This window comes from Leucoraja erinacea, chromosome 20 (genome assembly GCF_028641065.1).
Source record: "Leucoraja erinacea ecotype New England chromosome 20, Leri_hhj_1, whole genome shotgun sequence".
Taxonomy (NCBI): domain Eukaryota; kingdom Metazoa; phylum Chordata; class Chondrichthyes; order Rajiformes; family Rajidae; genus Leucoraja; species Leucoraja erinaceus.
In genome coordinates, this window is record NC_073396.1 from 21692985 (window position 1) to 21708437 (window position 15453).

The window sequence follows — 15453 nt, forward strand, 5'->3', positions numbered from 1 at the left end:
TGGCCAGGGTCTTTGATGATATTGGCTGCCATTTTGATATCCTATAGATCGCTTTGATGGTGGGGAGGTCAGTACTTATGATGGACTGGGCAGTGACCACCACCCTCTGTATTCTTCTTCATTCCTGGGTTTTTAAGTTGACGAACCAGGCCGTGAAGTCAATATGTTCTCAACTGAAAACGTAGAATTTACTCACTCTTCTAAGAAAGTTTATTTTCTGTCATAAATTGTATTTAATCCCAATGTGCACAGGAAAAATATTTGAGTCGTACATGATGGAAACTGACCCTTTAGCCCCACCACATGGCTTTGAGGCAATCAAAACTAAATTGTCCCGTGTGTCGTGTTTTGGGTGAGCGCTGCTCAGCGCAGGCTCAGTGAGCCGAACGGCCTATTTTCATGCGGTATCTCTAAACTAAACACATCTTTAGCCAAACACCAAGCTCCATTTACACTGCTCTTACAGTGGTTAGCACGGATTCAGTGGACCGAAGGGGCTTTAAGAATTCGCTAACAACGTCCTGGAAGTAAATGAGTCAAGGAATTTTAACATAAATGCCGCCAAATGACTTTCTGCTAGAATGCGCACGATTATATATAAATTAATCTTTACACTTATTAAATATTACATGTCTATGTGTAGAAAATTAATTAAAACTGCATAATTAAATAGAAGCCTAAATTTTAAGTAATTATTTTTTATAAATGACTCGTGCACATTTTGTAATACTTAATTGGGGGAAGATGATGTTACGTTTCATAATTCACAACATCTTGATTATATTTTGTGATGTTTCTTGAAGAAGAAGACCATATTTAATTGAGTCAAGTTTCTGGTTATTGAAAGGGACACTCGTTCCATAATGCTGGTGGAAATGAGAGAACAGAGCGTGTCTCCGAGCCCGTGTTGTGCTATTGTATGCGGCCCTTGCATCCGCTAATGCATTGTGACCACAACCACTGGCGGGTCCAATCATTATTAATGTTCCAGGCACTGTTTCACAATATCACTGTTGCTTCAGTTACTGCAATATTAACTACGCATGGTAATTTCCCCCAACCTAGCGATGGCAAAGCCTTCTCAACCTTGGTTTAATTCATCAGCTTATTTGCGTGTTTTCTGGAAGGTCTCGCAGTGCCTTTTGGTTGACTGACCCGCATTTGACTGTTAAATTTCCACTAGTGGGAGAGTCTAGGACTGGAGGGCACAGCCTCAGAATAAAAGGACATACCTTTAAAAGGGAGATGAGGAGGAATTTCTTTTGTCAGAGGGTGGTGAATCTGTGGAATTCATTGCAGACGGCTGTGGAGGCCAAGTCAATGGGCATTTGTAAGGTGGAGATTGACAGATTTTTGATCAGTAAGGGTTTTGGGGATTATGTGGAGAAGGCAGGAGAATGAGGTTGAGAGGAAAAGATAGATCAGCCATGAGTGTATGCTGGAGTAGACTTGATGGGCCGATCGGCCTATATTCTGCTCCTAGAGCTTATGAATGTCAAGTCTTCAGCAATGGGCAGCACAGAGGCACTAGTTTAGTTTAGTTTATTATTGTCACGTGTTCCAAGGTACAGTCAAAAGCTTTTGTTTGTGTGTTATCTAGTCACCAAAAAGACAATACACGAAAAGACCCTACAAGCCACCCACAGTGTTCAGATAAAGGGCACACCATTGACTGCAACATATAACATTGAAAATCAGATTAAAGGTAGTTCAAAGATCTCGAATGAGGTGGATGGGAGGTCAGGACCGCTCTCTAGCTGGTGAGAGGACAGTTCAGTTTCCTGATAATGGCAGGGAGAAACTGTCCCTGAATCTTGAAGGTAGACAAAAGTGCTTGGGAAACTCAACGGGTGCAGCAGCATATATGGAGCAAAGGAAATAGGCAACGTTTCGGGCCGAAACCCTTCTTCAGACTGATGGAGGGTGGGGAGAAGAAAGGAAAAAGGAAGAGGAGGACCCCGAGGGCTGAGGGAGAGCTGAGAAGGGGAGGAGACAGCAAGGGCTACCGGAAATTGGAGAATTCAATGTTTATGCCGCTAGGGTGCAGACTGCCCATATTGAATCTTGCGGTGTGCGTTTTCACACTTGAATACAATCAAGCCATTCACACTGCACAGATAAAGGATACAAGGTACAACATTTAGTGCAGGATACAACATTGAAGTTCGATAAAGTTCGATTAACAGGAGGTCAGCGCGTACTCCAGGTGAAGGCCCACATTAGTGTTCAAGAGCCTGATAGTTGTGGGAAAAAAAGCTATCATTGAAGCCGGAGGTCATGGTTTTCAGACTCCTGTACCTTCTTTCCGATGGTAGGAGTGAAATGAGAGTGTGGCCAGGCTGGTGTGGGCCTCTGATGATCACGGCTGCCTTTTTAAGGCAGCGACTCGTATAGATCCCATTGATGGCGGGGAGGTCAGAACCGGTGATGGACCGGGCAGTGTCCACCACACTCTGGAGCACAGCACAGGCCGAGAATCATGAGCAAAACACAAAATGCTGGAGGAACTCAGCGGGTTAGGCAGCATCTGTGCAGGGAATGGACAAGTGACCCTTCTTCAGACTGAATGCAAAGGGGGGAGAAAGCTGGAATCGAAGTGGGGCAGGGCCGAGCCTGGCGTGTGATAGGTGGATACAGGTGAGAGGGGAGAGGGGTTGATTTTGCAGATGGACCAGACAAGGACCAGAGATGAGAAGACTAAAGCTATGAGATAAGGACAAGGATAGAAGAGGTGAAATGTGAAGCCAGAGGAAGGAATGTGGGTGGATACAAGTAAAGGGGGAGGGGGGTTTGATTTGTAGACTGGTGGAATAAGTGGCAACGGCTAGAGGTGAAACGGAGACCAAAGGGTGCTTGATAAGGAGAGATGAAACAAAGCCAGAGGGAGTGATATGGGTGTAAATGGAGGTGGGGGGGGGAGGGGGGGTGATGAGGATGGGATAGGTGGGGTGGAAGGGCGCAGGATAGTGGGCGAAATGGTTGTACTGGAGTATAGGAGGCTGAGGGGTGATCTTATGCAGGTTTATAAAATTATGAGGGGTGTAGATAAAGTGAAGAACCACTGTTTATTCTCCAGGGCAGGAAGGGGGAGGGAGCAACAGGAAACAAAGGGGTTTGTGGAGTATTGAAATTAGAGAATTCAGTGTTGAAATTATTGGGTTGGAAGCCAACCTGCTTGCTCAAGTTGTCCAGTACCTCATCATATGATTGAATATTCAACCCGTTATACTGCATTTAGTTTAGTTTAGAGATACAGCACGGCGCCAGGCCCTTCGGCCCATCGAGTCCTTGCCAACCAGCGATCCCCACACGCTAGCACTACCCTACAGACTAGGGACAATTTACAATTATACCAAGCCTACAATCAGTCTACAAACCTGTACGTCGTTGGAGTGTGGCAGGAGACCGGAGCACCTGGAGAAAACCCACGCAGTTCACGGGGAGAATGTACAAACTCCGTACAGACAGTACCCATAGTCAGGATTGAACCCAGGTCTCTACCGCTGTGCCATGGTTGAGTAACAGTAGACTAAGTGAATTCCCACTCACTCAGTATTCCTGACCTCAGCAGAAGTGATCACCAATCTCTTCACTTAGCACATGGGAAATGGATGGAGTCGGATCATTAACATTTGCAAATTGCCGGTTACAACATATGTTGTGCATTAATATTTTAGAATGGATTCTGATCCAGTATGAATAATTAACTGGACAGAAGTAAAATGTGTGATATTAAGTCATTGTTTGCGATCTAGAAATTATCTCTTGGCATTGCGATGATGCCGTCACGAGGATTTAACTTTTCGTTAAACATAACCAATTATTTTCTGGTTTGAAAGCAGTCTATGGGACTGATGCGCTACCATGCTGAGAACCATATTCTGCATTCTGGATCCTCCCCTTTTCTCTACTTATTGTAGTTGAGTTTGACTTGAAAACCAAGCTTTTCACTGGACCTTAGTACATGTGACAACAGTAAACCTAACTTTAGCTTAGAGATACAGTGCGGAAACAGTCCCTTCGGTCCACCGATTCCATGCCGACCGTCGATCACCCATTCATACTAGTTCTATGTTATTCCACTTTCCCATTCACTCCCTACATACTAGGATAGACACAAAAAGCTGGCGTTACTCAGCGGGTCATACAGCATCTCTGGAGAAAAGGAATAGATGACGTTTCGAGTCGAGACCCTCCTTCAGACCCTACATACCAGGGACAATTTACAGAGGCCAACTAACCAACAAACCCGCATGTCTTTGGGATGTAGGAGGAAACCCATTCGGTCACAGGGAGAACGTGCAAACTCCACAGAGACGGCACCTGAGGTCATGATCAAACCCGGGCCTCTGATGCTGTGAGGCAGCAACTCTACCAGCTGCACCACTGTGCCGTTGTATTTCAGAACAGGGAAACGCTTTGTTTTGCATGCTATCCAATCAGCTCAGTTAATACTATACGTAAATGCAATCATGTCAAACTCAAGTACAACAGATAGAGCACGGGAAAAGTTCCAGAGTGCAGAACATAGTTCTCAGCATTGTAGCGCATTGGTCACAGGGACAAAGTCCAATGTCCAAAATGGGGTAGAGGTGAATCGGACAGTACCCTAGCTTATGGAAGGAACATTCAGAATCCTGATAACAGAGGGGAAGAAGCTGTTCTTGAGTCTGGTGGTGTGCAGTTTCAAGCTTCTGTGCCTTCTGGCTGACGGGAGCAGGGAGAAGAGGGAATGATTGGGATGAGACAAGTCTTTGATTATGTTGCCACTGGGCTAATGTTATTTGAGAGGGAGAGAGGAAGGAGTTGAAGGTGGGGAGTAGGAGAGAGAGAGATGCAGAAACACTGGCTGGCTGAATGATTTATCAGCCTGCCTGAAAGAAGAAGCCAAAACCTTGCTTATCCATGCTCTCCAGAGATGCTGCCTGATCCGCTGAGTTACTCCAGCACTTTTTTCTCAACTTGCGTGTGCAGATCCTTGCATCTCTACTTGTCACTTGCCAGGCATTGTCCTGCCTGTCCTCCGATTCAGCTTTCTTCCCCGCCCCACCTCCTCAATCAGTCTGAAGAATGGTCCCGACCCAAATCTTTACCTATCTATGTCTCCCCGAGATGATGCCTGACCCACTGAGTTGCTCCAGCACTGGTGGGAGAGTCTAGGACCAGAGGGCACAGCCTCAGAATAAATGAACATACCTTTAAAAAAGGAGGTGGGGAGGATTTTTCTTCGTCAGATGGTGGTGAATCTGTGGAATTCATTTCCACAGGCGGCTGTGGAGGCCAAGTCAATGGATATTTTTAAGGTGAAGATTGGCAGATTCTTGATTGGTATGGGTGCCAGGGAGAAGGCAGGAGAATAGGGTTGAGAGGGAAATAGATCAGCTTTGATTGAAAGTAGATTTGATGGGCTCAATGGCCTAATTCTTGTGAACTTTGTGTCTTTTGATTTAGTAAACCAGCATTTGCAATTCCTCTAATCTCTGAATGATTTCTCTTTTCTCTGCAGACACCTACACTGAGGGAGAAGTCCATTTTATTGGTTAAAATGATGACCTACATTGAAAAACGCTTTGCAGATGACCTTGAGTTAAATGCTCAATTCTTGGACCTCGTTAACTTTGTCTATAGGTAATTGGTGTAATTAATCAAAATGTACAGTTCATTAGTTTGCACACTTCTCTTTGCACTACCCTCCCGGGAGATCCATGCAGATTTATTCCATTTGAGAAACCAATACGGTTTGTGCGGTTTTCTATACTCATTGTGTCGAACACAATGGTCCATATTTCAGAAGCAAGCAACTTATTTAATAAATCTCAAAGTTACCCAAGTGCGAGCAGACTGGATTGCGTGTTTGCACGTCATCTTTTGAACGAGATGGGCGGCGCAGCGGTAGAGTTTCTGCCTTGCAGCGCCAGGGGCCGGGGTTCGATCCTGCCTCTGGGTGCTGTCTGTGTGGAGTTTGCACGTTTTCCCTGTGACTGTGTGGGTTTCCTCTGGGTCCTCCGGCTTCCTCCCACATGCAAATGATGTGCAGGTTTGTAGGCAAATTGGCTTCTGTAAGTTGTAAATTGTCCCGAGTGTGTCAGGAGTGGTGAGTGGCACACGCTGTTGCTTCAGATGAGAGCCCTCTGCTGCCAACTGGGTGGCGCAGTGGCAGAGACCCGGATTCGATCCCGACCACAGGTGCTGTCTGTACGGAGTTCGTACGTTCTCCCTGTGACCGCATGGGTTTTCTCAACGCTCTCTAGTTTCCTCCCACGTTGCAAAGATGTGCAGGGTTGTAGGTTAATTGGTTTCTGTAAAATGTAAACAAAACGTTCTCAGTGCGTAGGATAACACTGGAGCACAGGGTGATCATTAGTCAACGCTAACATCTCAGTGGGCCGAAGGGCCTGTTTCCTCACTGTATTTCTAAAGTAAAAACTAAAAGAGATTGGCACCGAAGAAAATATAAATGTATTTTTGAAATCCATCTTAAAACTAATGAAAATAAATCATTTTATAAATGCTAATGCATGCTTCCAGGTGTGCGGCCTCTGGTTTGTGGTGCACTGTGGTGCCAGCTAGTTCATGCACTGATCACTATATGTGGGGGGGGGGGGGGATAAGCCCACTAAAATATCCCAACATCTCCTGGAGGATGCGTTTTATGTCTTTAAACATTATCAGTTGATCAACTTTGAAAGGTTCTTAAGTCCCAGGTGCTCTGGTATCAAACATGTCGGAACATAATGCTGTGATGAAAGAAAGCCAGTTTCATTTTCTGACTGTAGAGAGGTTCTACATGTCTTGTTTTTCTTTATCTTTCTAATATCTCCTCCCTTCTACACTTTGTCCCTTTAGTTATAACAGCCCGTTAGACCCATACACATCTGCCCCCCCCTCTCCTCTCCCCCCCCCTCTCCTGCCCCCCCCCCCTCCTCTCCTCCCCCCCCTCTCCTCCTGCCCCCCCTCTGCCCCCCCTCTCCCCCCCAGCCCTCCTGCCCCCCCCTCTCCTGCCCCCCCCCTCTCCTGCCCCCCCCCTCTCTGCCCCCCCCTCTGCCCCCCCCCTCTCCTGCCCCCCCCTCTCCCTGCCCCCCCTCTCCTGCCTTTTAAAGTTTTATTTTGTATGCTACCCAAACAGATCAGATATATCATACATAGATACAATCAAATCTCAAGTACAATAGGTACAGGGTGGCACAGAGATGCTGCCTTAGTGCCAGAGACCCTGGTTCAATCCTGACTATGGATACTGTCTACGGAGTTTGAACGTTCTTCCTGTGACAGTGTGGGTTTTCTCCAGGTGCTCCAGTTTTCCCCCCACATGCCAAAGACTCGTATGTTTGCAGGTTAATTGGCTTTGGTAAAATTCTCCCTAGTGTGTAGGATAATGCTAGTGTATGGGGATCGCTGGTTAGTGTGGGTGGGCCGAAGGGCCTGTTTCTGCACTGTGGAAAGGTAGGAACAGCTTCTTTCCGGCGGCTGTCACTCTACTCAACAACGTACCTCGGTGACTGCCAATCACCACCCCCCCCCCCCCCTGGACACTTATTATTATTTATTCAAATCGTTTGCTATGTCGCTCTTCCAGGGAGATGCTAAATGCATTTCGTTGTCTGTACTGTACACTGACAATGACAATTAAAATTGAATCTGAATCTGAATACAGAGTGCAAAATCTAGTTCTCAGCATTGGAGCGCATGAGTTCCATAGATAAAGTCCAATGTTCAGGCTTAGGTTTATTATTGTCATGTGTAAAATGTCAAGCTTTGTTTTGCATGCTATCCAAACCGTTCAGGTTAAACGATATATAAATACAATGAGGTCAAACTCAAGTACAATAGGCTCAGGGGAAGATACAGAGTGCAGAATATAGTTATTAACATTGTAGCGCACCAGTTCCATAATCAAAGTCCGATGTCTGCAATGAGGTAGCGGTGAATTGGACAGTACCCAGGCTTATGGAAGGACAGTACAGAAGGGGGAAGAAGCTGTTCCAGAGTCTGGTTGTGCAAACATTCAAGTTTCTGTACATTCTGCCAGATGGGAGCAGGGAGAAGAAGGGATGACTATGGTAGGACAAGTCTTTGATTATGTTGGTGCAGGACTGCTGCGTTTTAATAGTTGCTATCTTTGGATAAGGCAATAAATCCAGTTTGGATCTGCAGTCTAAGATGGGGAAGAGGGGAAGAGGGGAAGAAACTTTTTCCTGAGTCTGGCGGGATTTGCTTTCAAGCATAAATACGTTCAAGCCAAGCTTAAGTACAATAGGTAGAGCAAAGGGAAGATACAGAGTGCAGAATACAGTGGTCAGCATCGTAGCGCATCAGTTCCAGAGACAAAGTTCAATCTTGGCAATGGGGTAGAGGTGAATCGGCTGATACACATTGAGTCCTCTGTACTTGTGGTCTCATGCAGGGATGAGAACCTCTCCGGCAGTGAACTGACGGCCAAGCTGGAGCCGGCGTTCTTGGCTGGATTGCGATGTTGCCAGCCGCACATTCGGGCCAAGTTCTTCGAGGTCTTCGACAACTCCATGAGGCGGCGCGTGTACGACCGGCTGCTCTACATTACCTGCTCCCAGAACTGGGAGGCCATGGGCAGTCACTTCTGGATCAAGCAGTGCATCGAGGTGAGGAACAAACTGTCTTTAGTTTAGTTTACTGTCATGTGTACTGAGGTACAGTGAAAAGCTTTTGTAGTCTGCTAACCAGTCGGGTCATCCATTGCTTCTCTCCAGAGATGCAGCCGAGATGAACCAGGGGTGGCCCAATATAGTGTGGCAGCCTCGCCTGCAGCTGTTCGTTTTTCACCCTTTTTTTCATTTTTAGTTTGTTAAAATGTTTTGTTCTGGAGGCCTTTTAGTCTGTTTTATGTGGGGGACGGGGCGGTGGGGGGCGAAGGGGGGGAAACCGTTTTTTCCCCGTCCCTACCTGGTCGAGGATACGTGTTTCCTCCGAGCCGCATCTTCGTCCCCTCCTCGCGGCCTACTATCTTGATTGGCGCGGCTTTTCCTGCCGGAGACGGGTCAGAGCTTCGAGCTGCAGCTTCAGCGGCGGCGCAGCACTGAGGTACCCGGATTGCCATGTGGAGCTCTGGGCCTGCCGACTTCAACATCGTGGAGCTGTGGTCTGCGGAGGTTCAAGCTGCAGCGGCGCTGACTTTAAATGCGGCGACTGCGGAGACCTCGATAGGCCCCGACCAAGGGGGAACATTGAGGATGTGGACTGAACTTTGCTGCCTTCCCTCACAGTGGGAAAGTTGATCCCGCTGTGGGGGGGATGATTTTTATGTTTAATGTTAAATTCTATAGTGTTGTGTTTATTTTATTTGTATGCTGCAATGGCAACTCAAATTTCACTACACCAATTGGTGTATGTGACAATAAATGTCTTTTGTCCTTGTCCTTTGTCCTTTGCATGTCCCGCTGAGTTACTCCAGCTTTTTGTGTCTATTTAGCGGAAACCTATTTAGTCGAATGTCTATTTAGTCATCACCATCACCTTGTTATTTTACCTTTCACTGCAGATTTGTTTGAGACTTTTTAGTTACGCAGTCATTTTGCATTACAAAATACTGCAGAGATTTAGTTTAGTTGAGTCTAGAGATACAGTGCAGAAACAGGCCTTTGGCCTACTGAGACTACGCTGACCAATGATCACCCCGTACACTAGCACTATCTTCACACTGGGGACAATTTACAATTTCACCAAAGCCAATTAACCTACAAACCTGCACGTCTTTGGAATGTGGGAGGAAAGCGGAGTACCCGGAGAAAACCCACCCAAGTCACGGGGGGAACGTACAAACTATGTACAGACGCCACAATCCCAAGACATACAGCTTTGTAGGTTAATTGGCTTTGGTGAAATTGTCGCTCGTGTGCAGGATAGTGCTAGTGTACGAGGGGATCACTGGTTGGTGCCGACTCCCTGGGCCAAAAGACCTGTTTCCGCACTTTAGCTCCAAAGTGTGAACTGAGATTAGAACCCAGGGATACATTGAATGACCAACTGAACAACAAATACAATAAGTTGTTAAGGTGTGCAATTTTAATTTTGAGTTGAAGTCGAAATAAGCACATTGACGAAACGACTGCTTCGGGTTAAGGTTTTGTACTTTTTGAAGTAGATTTAGTTTTGTATAATCTGCCTTTAATGTTGCTGTCTGGCATTTCCAAAGCAGTATGTAGTTGAGGCACCGATTTTACCCAGTGTGAGAGACGTCTTTAACTGCTGCGGATCGCTCCAGTTTCACTGAGCCCGAAGGCCTGCTCAAAAATCACTGTCTGTGCAGAGCTTATAATGTTTCAGAGGGTTTACAGACACAGCAGTCTCAGTACAGAATGTTCTTTTGCCCTTTGGGTATCTCTTTCTCTGCCTCATCTATTGAATATCATAAAACTTCTTCATTCTGAAGTAGGGTCTAGACCCGAAACGTCACCCATTCCTTCTCTCCAGAGATGCTGCCTGTCCCGCTGAGTTACTCCAGCTTTTTGTGTTTATCTTTAGTTTAAACCAGCATCTGCAGCTCCTCCCTGCACATGCCGCAGTTATGCAGCAGGGAAGCAGGCCCTTTAGCCCAACTCTTTCATGCTGACCAAGATGCCTCATCTACACTAGTTCTACATGCTTGCGTTTGGCCCGTATCCCCCTAAACTTTCCCTGTCCAAATGTCTTTTAAATGTTGTGATCGTACCTGCCTCAACTACCTCCTCTGGCAGCTCGTTGCATATACGCACCACCTGTGTGAAAAAGTTGCTCCTCGGGTTCCCATTAAATCTTTCCCTTCTCACCTTAACCTATGTTCTCCAACCTAGAATCTAATCATAGTCATACAAGCGTGGAAAGGGACCTTTCGGCCCAACTTGCCCATGTTGTCCAGCATGTCCCATCTACACTAGTCCCTGCCTGTGTTTGGCACTAATCCCTCCAAACCTATCCTATCCATGTACCTGCCTAAATGTTTCTTATATGTTGTGATAGTGCTTGCCTTAACTACCTCCTCCATTCTACCTTGTTCGATATACATGCCACCCTTTGTGTAAAAAAATTGTTGCTCCATGGGTTCCTATTAAATCTTTCCCCCCTCACCCTAACACTATGTCCACTCGTTTTTGATTCCCCTACCTTTCTTAGTTTAGTTTAGAGATACAGTGCGGAAACAGGCCGTGCGTGGAGTCCACGCTGACCGGTGATCCCCGTACACTAACACCATCCTACGCACTAGGGATAATTTACAAATTTACCAAAGCCAAATTAACCTAAAAAACTGTACGTCTTTGGAATGTGTGAGGAAACTGGAGCACCCGGGGAAAACCCATGCAGTCATGGGCGGAACGTACAAACTCCGCACAGACAGCAGGCATAGTCAGGATCGAACTCAGGTCTCTGGCGCTATAAGGCAGCAACTCTACTGATGCGCCACCGTGCCACCTTGGGAACTCTGGGTAAAAAACTGTGCATTTACCCAATCTATTCGCCTCATGATCTTATTCAACTATATCACATCACCCCTTATCCTCCTGCTCTCCAAGGAACTAGGTCCTAATCTGCCTGACTGCTCCCTGCAGCTCAGGCCCTCGAGGCCAGTAGTCACTTCAGCAGAGTTTGTTAGTTCAGTTCCCTCACATTGTTGCTTCATTAGCTTCTCTAAGTGCGCCCCTCCACATCAACTGATGTCTTTGTTATGTTTACAGCTTTAAAGTATGTGGGCGGCACAGTGGCCTAGCGGGAGAGTTGCAGCCTTACGGCAGCCGAGATCCGGATTTGATTCTGACAACGGGTGCTGTCTGTATGGAGTTTGCACGTTCTCCCCGTGACCGCGTGGGTTTTCTCTGGGTGCTCCGATTTCCTCCCGCACTCCAAAGACGTGTAGGTTTGTAGGTTAATTGGCTTCATTATAAATTGTGAATTGCCCTTAGTGTGTAGGTTAGTGCTAGTATACGGGGTGATCGCTGGTCGGGGCGAACTTGGTGGGCTGAAGGGCCTGTTTCCACGCTGTATCTCTAAACATCAAACTAGTGTATGGGTGATTGCTGGTCGGCGCCGAAGGGCCTGTTTCCGCCTGTATCTCCAACGTCTGAAAGTAACGTTACGTGTGGAGGAACGGCTAATGATGATGTGTCGCGCTGACGTGCCCCGTCTGTTGATTATTGCGTTCCTACCCCAACCCTGCAGCTGCTGCTCGCGGTGTGTGAGAAAAACACAACCATTGGCACCAATTGCCAAGGTGCCATGCTGCCATCTATCACCAACGTCATTAACCTCGCTGACAGCCATGACCGCGCAGCCTTTGCCATGGTAACGCACGTGAAACAGGAGCCCAGGGAGAGGGAGAACAGCGAGAGCAAAGAGGAGGTAATTTGTCGCTGAATTTGACTTGCCTTTCCCTCCGATTCTGGTTCAACAATTAACGTTGAAGTTAACACCTTGTTCCTTCTCGGAAATCCCTGCTGATGTGTGTCCATTCTGTGCCAGTGCAAGGTGATCAGTCAGCATTATAGATTTAATTTATAACAGCACTTTAGCACAACTGTGTAACGTGTTAGATTTTTTTCAAAGGATGGTTAAGGGCGGCACGGTGGCGCAGCGGTAAAATAACTGCCTTGCAGCGGCAGAGACTCGGCTTCAACCCTGACTACTGCCGCTGTCTGTACGGAGTGTGTACGTTCTCCCTGCGACCACGTGGGTTTTCTGCGGGTGTTCCAGTTTCCTCCCATGCTCCAGGCGTACAGATTTGTAGGTTCATTCTAAATTATCCGTAGTATGGAGGATCATACGAGTGTACGGGGTGATTGCTGGTCGGCGTGGACTCGGTGGGCAGAAGCGCCCGTTTCCGAGCTGCATCTCTAAAGTCTAAGCTCTAGTCTGTCCCCTGTGATGGCGACGGAGAGATCGAGAAAGGAAGGAGAGAAAGAAACTAGTCCAGAGAAAAATAAACTGTCAGTCGATAGTCTGTCCCTTGTGACGGAGGAAAGGGGATGTTATAGTGTGAGAAAAATCTGATTTGCCTCAGGCACACCACAGTTCTTGTAATAAGGTCTTCCGTTGTGAATTGGGACCTTCAGACCCACGTGACCACCCAGCCCTGGGCTAAATTTCTGTTAAAAAGCCAACATCATTTTATGATGATGAAATTGAACCTCGTATGGTTGGCCTACTACACATCACTGCAGCAGAGAGAGAGAGAGAGAGAGAGAGAGAGAGAACGCTGTGAAACGCAAGCGCTCTCGAAGGTGAACACTGTCTTTTCCTTTTTAAATGAGATAAATGATTGATTAATGAAATACAACATGATTTTGTTTTAAGAGAACCAGTTTATTAAATAACCCATCAACAGTCCACCACGCCTTAGGACACCACACACAAAACATGAAATGCATCCCCGCATTCAGTTGGACAGATATTGTGGCATAGAGTTATCTTAACTCTATATATCTAACATATATCTTAATTAAACAGCGCATATTAATTGAGTGTTTGAATAGTTACTCTTTCTCTTTCTTAACTGGAGTGGGCCTTGTGAAAAAATCTATCTTTTCTTTTTGTTGCTTAATGTTGGAAACTCCGTGTATGATATAAATTCCCAGGCTCTATTCCTTGGAGCGCAGGAGGATGAGGGGGTGATGTTATGGAGGTGTACAAAGTCATGAAGGGAATAGATGGGGCAAACGGGGCACAGAGTTTCTTGCCCAGAGTTAGGGGAATCGAGAACCAGAGAACATGGGTTTAAGGTGAGGGGGGGAATGTTTAATATGAACCTGAGGGGTAACCTTTACACAGGTGGGTGTATGGAATGAGCTGCCGGAGGAAGTAGTTGAGGCAAGTGCTATTACAACATTTAAGAAACATCTGTGGAATTCTCTGCCTCAGAAAGCAGTGGAGGCCAATTCTCTGGATGGTTTCAAGAGAGAGTTAGATAAAGCTCTTCAAGATAGTGGAGTCAGGGGATATGGTGAGAAGGAAAGAACGGGATATTGATTGTGGATGATCAGCCATGATGGCAGTGCTGGCTCGAAGGGCCGAATGGCCTACTCCTGCACCTATTGTCTATTGACAGCTACATGGATAGGACAGGTTTAGAGGGATATGGGCCAAATGCTGGCAAGTGGGACTAGTGGAGATGGGACATGCTGGTCAGCATGGGCAAGTTGGGCCGAAGGGCCTGTTTCCACACTGTATGACTATGACTCCAAATGTTGTGACTATCGACTATCTTTTTGTTTAGACAATCAACTGACATTCTTTCCGTCTCCCCTTTCTCGATCTCTCTGATCTTGACCTCATCGGGTGGGTCTTCCCCGCCAATCGGCAGGTCGAATTTTCCCGCCCGCGACCAGGGCTCTGGAACTCCGACCGGACTGCAGCCGGCAGATACCTTCCCATAGCTCGGCATCCGAGGACGACTTGCGGGCCAGTAGCTCGGCTTCCCCCCCCCCCCCAAAGGCCGTGACCTCTGCTGGTCTGGGAAAATGGATCATCCAGAAAGGCTCTGGAGCCAAGGGGCATGGACCTGTCATGAGATCCATTTTTTAAAGCAAAGAATATACTCAATAAGACATTGCTTGGGTTCTAGACAGGTGAAGGTGTCAATGGTGAAGTGAGAGAACCAATTCAGTTGTTCAGTGGTACTTTATTGTCACAAGGTACAGTGAATTGGTGATGCACAAAGCCTAAAACATAGATGGATTCCCTCCTCCAATTTGTTGCTAAATATTTTTTTCATAGATCCAAGACCGTCGGGTAGATTGTTTCCGATATGAAATGGTATTATTGCACAGCGGTTCTCACAGATATCCCGATCCTGGTGAAACGTCACCTGTGACAATCAGCGTTGGTGTTTTGTCTCCAGTGGGAATGTGAATTTTAACCCATTCTTCAATGGTTCTCATCTAGGATGTGGAAATCGATATTGAGTTGGCACCTGGGGATCAGAGCAGCACGCCAAAAACCAAGGAGCAGTCCGAGAAAGATGCGGGGAACCAGCTGCACATGCTGACAAATAGGCATGATAAATTCCTCGACTCGCTCAGGGAAGTAAAGGTGAGCACAGTGTGGCAAGAGTGTCTCATTGTCCTAAGTACCAACAACGGAACAATGACATTCTTATTTGCAGCAACATAACAGGCCTGTAAACACAATACACAGACCACACGACATATGAGCAAAGGTAGGCCAAGAGTTTGCTCCACCATTCAGTTTGAGTTTAGTATATTGTCACGTGTATCGAGGTACAGTGAAAAGCTTTTTTGAATGCTAACCTGTCAGCGGAAAGACAATACAGGTGCTCCCCAATTTACGATGCTTTGACTTGCGATATTTCGACTTTATGATCGGCAAACACTCGGCAACGGCAGCGAGCCGCACATCACGTCCGGCCACGTTATCGCAATATTTTGCAATGCGTTTTCGACTTGCGATATTTTCGGTTTACGATGGGTTTATCGGAACGTAACCCCATCGTAG

General features: G+C 46.6%; 1 protein-coding gene across 1 annotated transcript in view; it reads left to right on the forward strand.

Moving 5' to 3' along the window:
- Positions 1-15453, forward strand: part of trrap (transformation/transcription domain-associated protein) — a 168782-nt gene that overhangs the window by 90115 nt on the left and 63214 nt on the right. Inside the window, 4 exon segments of the mRNA XM_055651623.1 lie at positions 5507-5628; positions 8405-8618; positions 12166-12345; positions 14884-15030. Coding sequence (XP_055507598.1) covers positions 5507-5628; positions 8405-8618; positions 12166-12345; positions 14884-15030 — 663 coding nt within the window.